The sequence below is a fragment of the Antrostomus carolinensis genome, unplaced genomic scaffold, assembly GCF_000700745.2.
Source record: "Antrostomus carolinensis isolate BGI_N321 unplaced genomic scaffold, ASM70074v2 scaffold9664, whole genome shotgun sequence".
In the NCBI taxonomy this organism is placed as follows: domain Eukaryota; kingdom Metazoa; phylum Chordata; class Aves; order Caprimulgiformes; family Caprimulgidae; genus Antrostomus; species Antrostomus carolinensis.
This window is the reverse complement of record NW_010311408.1, coordinates 29,156-39,279: the sequence shown is the minus strand read 5'-3', so window position 1 is coordinate 39,279 and position 10,124 is coordinate 29,156. Positions and strand designations below refer to the sequence as shown.

The following is a 10,124-nucleotide window of genomic DNA, read 5'->3' as shown; positions in this document are numbered from 1 at the left end:
AAATTGCCCAGAAAAATTCAAATTCTTGAGCCTACGTTGGTAACGTGCAGCTCTGACAGTGAGCTATGAAATATGAACAACGAGGAGCGTTACCCTGCCTGGGGTCTGAGCTGATGGTGTTACAGCAACACCAGAACAATATTTCTATTAGTGAAATATTAGTGAAATATTTCTATGTAGTGAAATTTTAGCTACCCTTTAAAAGGAAACCAGTAGAGCAGCTCGGCAGGGGGTCAGGCAATGGCTGTTTGTGTCAGCCTGCAGGCACAGAGATTTCACCAAGGATAAAAACCAAATTATTCCTGAATCACAGACCTCCTCACACTAAATACCGAGATGAGCTTGGCTCACAGTGAGCAGGACAGCAGCAGCTCTGGTGGGATTTGTGTTTTCAGAACTGCTCTTGCATCCACACTGTGATAGTCACCACTGTGCTGACAGCAAGGCTGGGACCTCCAGTGTCAGCTCATAGCTCATCTCACCAGCTGCATCCCCTCGGGAGCATGGTGGGAGGGGGCTTGGATATCAGAAAAGGTGCAGAGGGACCAGGACAGGTCCGTGCCTGCCCAGAGTTGCTGGAAGTGAATGAATTATTCTGGTGCAATAGGAAAGGCGTGTGCTTGGAAGGCATCCTCGGGGGAGAGCATTCATAAAGGTGCAGGAGAATGCTAAGGTTTGGAAATTTTGGAGAAGAGAAAACCCCTTTTGCTCTCCCTTTGCAGATTTGCTTCCTCCCCAGCCTGCCTGCCAGCATCCTTCTCTCAGCTCCGCTCCTCCTGGACTGGGAGCAGCTGGAAGGAGCTTAACTCCCAGGAGAGGTGCAGGGGCCAAGAAACATGGGGGGGCTGAGCACCCTGCCATCTGACTCTGCCTTCAGCCCTCAGCCTGCAGCTCCTGCCCCTTCCCACCACTGGCACTTCCATCTGGCACCTCCTGTCCAAAGGGGCAGGTCCCTGGGCTGCTGCAGGGCTCTGCAGACTAAACTTAGTTTGACATGAAAACAGTGAAACACGCATGGTTTGAGGCATGCAACTCTCCACACAGGATACAAAATCAATTAAATCTAATAAATAATAATAATTATGACACCATAATCATTTTCTTTAACAGAAAATCATGGTACATGCAAGATACCTGTCACTCTGGGTTGATTTGAAGGGTGATGGTGTTGAACAATCACTGACAGAGCGTGGAGGGATGTATTCACTCATTCATGCCCTGGCACCAGGACAAATGGAAATCACACTGCAAAAACTCCTGAGAAAGCAAATTAAGAGAATCAAAGCCCCGAGAGGCTTTCCTTTAGCATAAGCAAATATTTGAGGAAGGCTAGTGAGCAATCAAGGAGATCTTCCCTTTAAAAGTGAATCACCAAATCCCGCTCGGCGTGAAGCACATGTATATGTGCTATAGGCAAATGCTGGTGAGCTCACCCAGCCAGGTCACCACCTGGGCTATTTTGGGAAGGGACAAGGAGTTTCCTTCTCCTCTGCAGCTTTTCATTCTGCTGACATGGGCTGCAAGGCACAGTGCCCACTGGACTGGCACAAAGCTCCAGTGATTCTGGCATGCTGCTGGAGGTCTTGTGATGGGGATGAAACCAAAGCAGTAACAAGCTCCTTCTTGAGGACATGAGGATCTTATTCCATAATAGAAAAATCCTGTTAAAGAGCCTCTTCTGCAGCTAAATCCTTCCCTGGATGCAGCATCATTAGACATTGCCCAAGCTGGGAACAGCCAGCCTTCCATCCATCCTAGCTGCTGAAGCTTGGCAGTGCCCACAGGCAGGAACAGGAGAGCTGGAGAGCGTTGGGCTGTCTCTGAAGTGCTGAGAAGAGGTTTGTGCAAGTCTGGAAGATTCAGACCTACAAACACCTACCCAATCCTAACAGCAATAAGAGCTGCTCAGAGCCAGGGGAGCACATGCAGCACCCTGGCTGTGTTGATGCCACCGCAGCCAGCAGGACTCAGTACACCTTGCTCAGCTTAGTTGATTCCTAAAGCAAAATACACCATGTCAGAGATCTACCCTCTGGTCTTACTCAAGCCTTATGTCTACTGAATACAGTAATAATACTTTATCACTTGAAATATTAGTACTAGAGGGCTAGCAGGTACATAAATGTCCCACTGCTCTGGTTTGTGTTAATAAGCAGCATTTACTGGGCCCTGACACCAGGAGGGCATAACCCCTCCTGACTGCATGGAGAGATGATCTAGGTTGTCTTGGTTTATTTACTAACACATTAGGCCTCTGCCATTGGCAGATACTACAGTGTTACGTGTATTCACACCTTGTGGGAAAACACCATGGAAAATGGATTTAGACCATGCAGAACAAGTGGGTACCAGCAGCTGCATGTGTGCAGTCAGTGGTGGCTAAAAGAGCCCAAAATGGGGGAAAACAGACCAGAGCTATACATTATGTATAACAAAAATGGTCTCATGGCCAAGCTGGGGCGATTTAGTATCATTCAGCTCTAAACTTTGGTCTCTCTGGTATGCCAGGGACAATGCATGGCCTCTGGGATGCTGCCATCCCCAGGAGTGACAATATCTGCTGTGAAAGGGCACCAGGGTGAATTCAGCAAGTTTCACCAACAAGAAACATGTAAGTCCTCAGAATTTTGACTAATAGACTCAGCAGAGTTTCAAGTGGGGTTTATTTACAGCAATTGCAACAGATTTCCACAAAACTTAGTACCGAGTGTCAGTAAATTACACAATATGTACAAGAACCTTTTTCTGTTCAGCAACCACATAACTTGCATAGAAAATTTTACTGATAAGGCAGAAAATATCATCTCAAAAGGAAACACAGATTTCTAGGGCCTGACATACCTGCTAGGACTTATTTTTGGAAGCATTTCTCACACTGTACACCTTGTTTCAGTCAGATCAATCAGGGACAGCAGTCACACAAGACTGAGCCTGGATTTATGAGCGTTGCTCTGCAGTGTTAACTACACCAGAGTAGTTCCAGCAGGCACTCAGCACTCATGAATACACATTCCCTATACAAAAAATGTATAATTTAAACAATGCTTTTATTAAATGATCACAGCTTATGCCTGCTAGCAAGAGGAATCCTTTTAGATTTTCCCTTGGAGAGCATCCTTTGATAGAAGAAGCGAGTGCTACGCTGATTTAATCAGACTCAGTACCTCCATCTCAATGCAAGACTCTGCTGATGCATTGGCCTGTGTACTTGGCTGGTAAAACACTCAGTGTTTGACTGAACACAGTTGCAATCAGTGAGAAACAGCACTGATACAGTCCATTATTTTCCTGGTCACCACTGGTGTGTGCAATGTCCCAACAGCTTCGTTAGCCTTGGCCGTTGGTGGGTCGTTAACACCTTCTGCTCTCTAAGCAGATTTCTCCATCCAGTCTAGTAGGATGTCCAGCTCACCCAGGGATTTAATGGCTGCAGATGTGACATCCAGCTGAAGTGATATAAAAGGACAAGTTTAAGCAAAGATAACAAAATACAAATGTAAAGAGAATCTGAATATCTGCGTTAATTACTAGACTTGGTCATCAACTTACCCCTTCGTAGTTTGCAAGTATTTGCTTAAATTTCTCAGCAGATTCCTGTCCACACATGCACTTATTTTGGTCATGCTAGAAAAATCAGATAGAATTTATTAGTTCATTAATTTCTAATTATGTGGGAAATTACTGTATAGACTGTGACTTTGTTAAACTATGGAAAAGGCTGCGGGTCCTTAAATGAGACTTCAGCTAAGAACAGAGTTTACTTCGATAGACAGAGGGATGAGATAAATGTTGTTCTTGAGAACCAATGCGGGAGTTGGGTGATGAGTGAGCAAGTATAAACATTTCTCAGCAGACAGATGCACCCTTCACATCATCCTTCTACGTATTCTTGTTAAAATATATATATAAATAAAGATTTTGTAACATTATAAAGCACTTTGGTTTATTTATATACCAAATACCTGCAGATGAAACTAAACTCTAGCAATACCCAAGACTTACACACTGCTCAAGCTTCCTCTTCACGCTGAGGAAGGAGTTGGCTATGCTGCTGATTTTTCGGTTGACGTACGAATCCTCTGTCTTGCAGTGTTTGAAAACTTTGTCCACGTAGAAGTTGAAGAGGTGATGGGTGATACAGCATCTATCTGAAGACTTAAGAAATAAATTTCATTTTCCAAAGTGCTATAAGCCTGTAGTCACCAACCTTTCTGCCTCCCATCTAGAATAAACCATCTCTGACACCAAGCACGGTAGCTGAGCACAGCGTGGTGTTTTGACTCATATAAAGCTTTTTCAGTGATGTTTGATGTAAACTGATAATATATATAGGAAATTGCTTTAGACTGATTTTCCAGGAGATCCATCTTCAGCAAGTCTCATGGAGTCAACAAAATAAAGAGCTGATTTTATAGCTGGGTATTAGAGGCTGAGACCTGAAGCAGTGGCCCATGCCTAGTGTGTAAGAGAGCTGCAAAAGACTTATTTATAATATATTTCACCTCCCAAGATCATATTCACTTGCTTTTGGATTCTTTAATAGCTTTCCACTCAAATCCTGATTCTCTTCACTATGCCTCCACTGATGGAGGAGCGAGGAGCTGCAGCTAAAGCTCCTGTATCTGGAGCATCACATGCAACCAAAAAAAAAACCCAAAAAACAAAAAAATCCCTGCCCACCATTTCTGGAAAGACAGTCAGGGTGAAAACCACATGAGCTGCAGTCTGCTGCCGGGGAGGAACCGGCAGTGGGACACCCACCTCTTTTCGTGTACGTGATCCACATCACTTTATCCTCCCTGACCTGCTCAGTGTCTCTGTTTCACAGGAACTTAGAAGAACTCATGATATTGAACAACATCCCCAAACACCCTGAGCTGGTGCACCTCATGACTGGTGTTAGGATGTTTCCTGGTCAAAATTATTCAGAGAAAAACTGGAGAGATGATAAGGACACCTACCTTAACCTTGTGCAGAGAGTGCGGGTAAGACAAGATGCTCAGAGTCCTGATGGGGTCTCTGGATTGCTGCATGAGAGAGACAGAGATGGTGAAGTACACAGTGGCTCCAGATGGGCTTTGGGAGCAGCTGCCTAAAGACCTTGTCCAGCTCCACAAGAGCCTGGAGCAATACTTAAAATCATAGAACTGTTTTGGTTGCAAAAGACCTTTAAGGTCATGGAGTCCAACCAAAAACCCAACACTGCCAAGTCCACCACTAACCCATGTCCCTCAGCACCTCATCTACATGTCTTTTAAATACCCACAAGGATGATGACTCCACCCCCTCCCTGGGCAGCCTGTTCCAATGCTTGACAACCCTTTCAGTGAAAAAACTTTTCCTAATATCCAATCTAAACCTCCCCTGATGCAACTTGAGGCCATTTCCTCTTGTCCTGTCACTTGTTACTTGGGAGATGTTGGATTTAACTGCAGTGAAAACAGAGCTAATCTCAGTCACTGCTCAACTTACAATGTTGTCTCTAATTGCGGTGAAACCAGACCTAATCTCGGTCACGCTCATTGAAACCCGGCAGGGTCCAAAGTGGAAGATTTTGTTCCCAGCTGTCAGCGTCAAATTCAACCAGCACAGCACGGAGAAGAGGCAGAGGAACAAGTGGGATCCCTTCATGCTGCTGCAGGATGCGAGCACAGCCAGCTGCCTGGGAGACCTGTTCAAGGAAGAAAATATTGCCTTGCTATCTTACCTAAAGAACATAATTGTGATGCTTATGAAAATATAGGTATTTTATATACCACTTGTACATAGAATCATAAAATAATCTTGGTTGAAACCAACGTTTGAGACCATTGAGTCCAACCATACATGTATTAAAAAAACCCCACTGACCAGTATCTCTTACCCATTTCTTTTTTACTCTCCATGCGCAAGAGAAAAAAATAAAACAAACCCAAAGATTTAACAGAAGATCCCAAAAGAAGCAAAAAAAAACCCCCAAAACAACCCAGTAAAATATTGCATGTAAATAGACAAAGTTCTGAAAAATTTTCATCAGAAAAATAAATACACATAAATTAAAATTTTAAGTCTACTGACTCAGAAGCAGCAGATCCTAAAGTCTGATCACATAAGAAAATGTTTTCCCTCAGAAACGATATTCTTCAAATGCAAGTTCTGTTAGCACTGAAAATTAAGGTTATTAATGGATAGAAAAACCCTTTCAGAGACACATGATAGGAATACAAGGAAATATGCCAAAGCACAAAGAGCAAAAGGATAAAATCAGTATTTTACCTGGTTCTTTGATGTGGGTTCACCTGTCTCACTGACGTTTCACCTGAAGAGCTCCGAAGAACATGTTTTTATCCAGGTATTGGGAGGAAATAACTCTTGGATTAACTTTTGGGATTTTTCTTGTTTTTCCCAGCATATATTTCCCTTTGTAATTTACTGAATTAATGAGCTAGTGAAAGGGACCAACTCTCTCACCCACAGGTGTTTCCCTAACCTACGGAGGCGGGAAATCTTGGCATTGCCGTGGCATTTGTCATTCGGGAAGAAGGATCTGACCAAAAGGAGGGACCATCATGGGGGTTACATGGAGGCATCAGGACATGGGAAGCCAAGCAGAGTCACCCCACAGGATGCCAGTGGTCCAAACCCCCTGAGGTGGGAGGGTCTCTGGCAATAGGACGTGGCGTGGTATTAAAATATGTGACTCAGAAAGTTGGCAAGACCTTTCTCCATCACTGTACCGGCACATGGGGCCTTCACCCGCTGGGTATGAGCAATCCTGCTCTCGGGCTTGCTCCTCAGATGGGTGGACACTTATCTCCATCTGCTCGTTGCTGGTATTTGGAGGCTGGAGATGCTCAGGTACAAGAGGAGAGGGCTTTGGGATGACACAGCTCCCACCGTGGTGCCAGGAGTCACTGGGTTCTCAGGAGCACGGGTGACTTAGGTGATCGTTATGCACAGTCCAGAGTTATCACCCTGCAGAAAGACAGAAACTCACTCAAACCTTTAAAAGTTCACCAGCCCAACAGCAGCAGGGAAGTTTTACCCACCAGCAAAGTCTTTAACTTCAAAGTCTATGATTATCGTGCTGCAAGCTTCAACTGCTGAGCAAAACTGATGCAACCAAGGTCCTCAAGAAGACCAGGCACATTCTCATACCAACATTTCAGATCCAGATTGTCCCCAGGGAACCAGGATTTGCCAGCTGGGAAATGCCATCACATGAACATGGCAATACTGGTGCAAACCCCAGGTTGGTTCACCACACTGTTGCCTCCAATGCTACTTTGGTTATTTCTGTAAACCTGGAGATAGCAAAGCCCAGTCTACAAACAAAAATGAACAGCTAAAAAAACACTTTTTGTACTACTAGTACCCAGTAGGGAAGGTCAGATGAACTTAGAGGGCATGGAGGTGGTAAAGATGCCCCTCTAATGCCACAGCCAACTTCTGGAGCAGCCACGATGCTCTGGGTGACAGCATCAGCCTGAGCATGTGCCTGGTGCAATGCAGGTGTATCTTGTGAGCCGCTGCCTGCAGGCCAGGGTTGTTCTATAAAGTTTTGCTGGGTAAATAATTTATTGATGACCAAGCTCAATCTTCAGCATATATCCATCATCAGGGGAAGACTAGGCAAATGGATTTTATGCCCAGGCTAGTCGCGGTATTGCGCACGATATTGCTGAAATGATCCCAAATGCACCAACCATGCCTCCCTCACCCCTATGCCTTCGCTCTGTCAAACAGCCAAAAGGCAGGTCCAGATCTGCAGCAGGTTGCACTTGCCCTTGCTGAAGTGTTGGAGGGATCCTCAGTAGCACATGGCTGTTGGTCTCTCCTTCCTCCTCCAATTCCCAGCCTCTGCCTGGAATTGCAGCAAAAAGTTTTGCTTGGAGCAGAAGAAGCAGCACCAGCAGCGTTCCCAGGGAGCCCGGTGCACACCCAGCCTAGGTGAGGGAAAAGTCAATGAGTTCTTACCTAATTATGTAAATTGTAGATTAGAAGAAGGGGATTTCTCTCACTTTCTTCTTTTTTTTAATTTTTTTTTTAAATTATTTTCCTTTTGGTAACTGAACTGACACTCAGGACAGATCAGCCAAATGCCAGCAGGCGAGAAACAGTCATAGGTTAAAAACTGGCAGCCAGGCTGGTGGAGGAAAGATGCTGGGGTGACAGGGGAACAGGAGTGAAATGTCATATTTTGGGGGTCCAGGACCTTACTCCATCACAGACCTGTGCATGGTCATGGGCAAGTGTCCCTTGGTCTCCCTGTCCTGTCACCAACCATTTGCAAGGCAGTGGCAATAGCGTGACGCTCACCACAAGGGCAAGGAGGACAATAACCATCTCAGAGGTGGGGAGACAATCCAGATAATTAAAAATTAAAAGCTATGTATGCAACTGATCACCCCAAGTGTTGGACCTGGGGAAGGTCTGAAACCCTCGCTTTGTGGAGCAGATGGGATGGCGTCAGCAGGGATCTCGGGGTTCGTGGGACCGCGTCACCCAGGCTCTCCTGCCGATGGGCGGCTCTCACCCACCTGCAGCAACATGAAAATATCCTCAGTAAAACAGCAAACTGTGTCTCATGTGCTCTGGGAAGGAAGAGGAAAAGGAGAAACAGGGATTTCTGAACTGCAGCATAGATGAGCTCAGAGAGTCAAACGGGAACCGAGTCCCCCAGGCGCTCGCAGAAGAATGAAGCCTTTTGCGTAGGGCAGCGCTGGGGAGCGGTCCCGTCCCCAGGAACCCTTCCAGGCAACTCCCAGCTATGGGGAGGGCTCCTCCCTTGGGATTTTATGGCAGGCACGTCGTGACAGGGCACAGTAAAAAGAGTTACGACGCAAAGAACAAGCAAAGGCAGCATGGAGGGTTGTTAGTCAGCTGCCACCACGCTGGGGAATTCAAAGCTAAGCCCTTTGTATCATTAGTTTATCATTTATACAAACTCTGACCGGGGCCAGGAGTGATGCTCAGCCTCTCCCTGCCATGCAGACGTCCACATTCACATCACTGCAGCACTGGAATCACTGCTATGGGAACAGAAACATCTCCATAACAGCAGAAAGCACCAGATTGCTGCAGACGATGGCTCGTTGAAATGACTAATGAAGCAGACGTTCTTGGAGAGCCCAGGATGATGACCAGAGATGAGACACCTACTCACCAAGAGCCACTTACATCGGGGAAACTCAGCAGCAGGTCCCAGCCCTGCTCCAGCACTGGGGATGGAGAGCCATGCCCTGTACATACCACTTACCAAGAGGTCTTGCCATTCCACTTGGCGTGAGCCACTGCTGACCCAACTCCACATTTATTCACTTCAAATACCCAAAAGCTTTTGTTTATTCCTAAAAATAATAATAATTAAAAACAAATAAATCAAGCTGCTCTGCTCTGCAGGAGCCGTGCTGTTAAGTGACCACAGGCACATGTTAACACTAGATTTCCAGTAAAGCGTTTCAGAGTGATAAGGTACCAGTTTCAACAGTGCATTTCAATGTAGTTTCACACTATGAGGAGATCTGATAGTACTTTGCAGACCATTCTTGGTTTGCCATTCTTTGTCATTACTCATATTTCACAGCAGCTTTAGGTACGCCAGCGTTTCAGATATGAGGCTGATAATAGTTTGTACACAGATCCCCAGAACCAGACAATGTGAATGATAGAAATGCCTTCAGTAATTTTAATAAAAGAAAAATTGAGGGTTAATAACAAAGTCCAACAACAATATCTGAACTCAGGAACAATTCCTGACATCCTTCAGGAAAAGATCCACAAACACCAACTGGGTGACCTGGAACAATAACACTTGTAGGACTTTACATGTCTCCTGGTAATACCGTAGTGCAGCAAAACCCTTGCCAAAGAAACATAATTCTGTTTCTACAGGCAAAACAAAACATTTCCACTTGGTTTTTACGCACTAGAGTGATTTCTTACAAACTTGCAGTGGTGTAAATTGTCAGACAGCCCAACCCTAATCCCAGCTGGGAGCTAATGGGAAGATGAGCTCTCGCTGCAGCTCTGAGCACTTCTCAGCATCTTAAAAATCAAAGGTTTCATTGTCAGCCAATCACCTGGTCTTCCAATCCAGACCCCATTTCAAATCTTGTTTGAACAATCTGGCAGAGTCTTCTTGA

The 10,124-nt window shown here is 45.3% G+C and overlaps 1 protein-coding gene across 1 annotated transcript; it reads right to left on the bottom strand.

Annotated features, from left to right (window-relative positions):
* Positions 1 to 3,368: 3,368 nt before the first annotated feature.
* Positions 3,369 to 5,631, bottom strand: LOC104523983 (interleukin-20-like). Its single transcript, XM_010166725.1, has 5 exons — positions 5,473 to 5,631; positions 4,962 to 5,027; positions 4,003 to 4,155; positions 3,550 to 3,624; positions 3,369 to 3,446 (listed from the first exon to the last, which is right to left on the bottom strand). Exons 1-5 carry the CDS (start codon positions 5,629 to 5,631, stop codon positions 3,369 to 3,371), a joined length of 531 nt encoding a protein of 176 aa, XP_010165027.1.
* Between the last annotated feature and the right edge of the window lie 4,493 nt (positions 5,632 to 10,124).

Coding starts and splice junctions, on each gene's coding strand:
- LOC104523983 (XM_010166725.1), bottom strand. CDS start 5,631: ATGAAGGGATCCCACTTGTTCCTCTGCCTCTTCTCCGTGCTGTGCTGG. Junction 4,156..4,961: donor ACTCTCTGCACAAGGTTAAG/GTAGGTGTCCTT, acceptor TTATTTCTTAAG/TCTTCAGATAGATGCTGTAT. Junction 3,447..3,549: donor TACTTGCAAACTACGAAGGG/GTAAGTTGATGA, acceptor ATATCACTTCAG/CTGGATGTCACATCTGCAGC.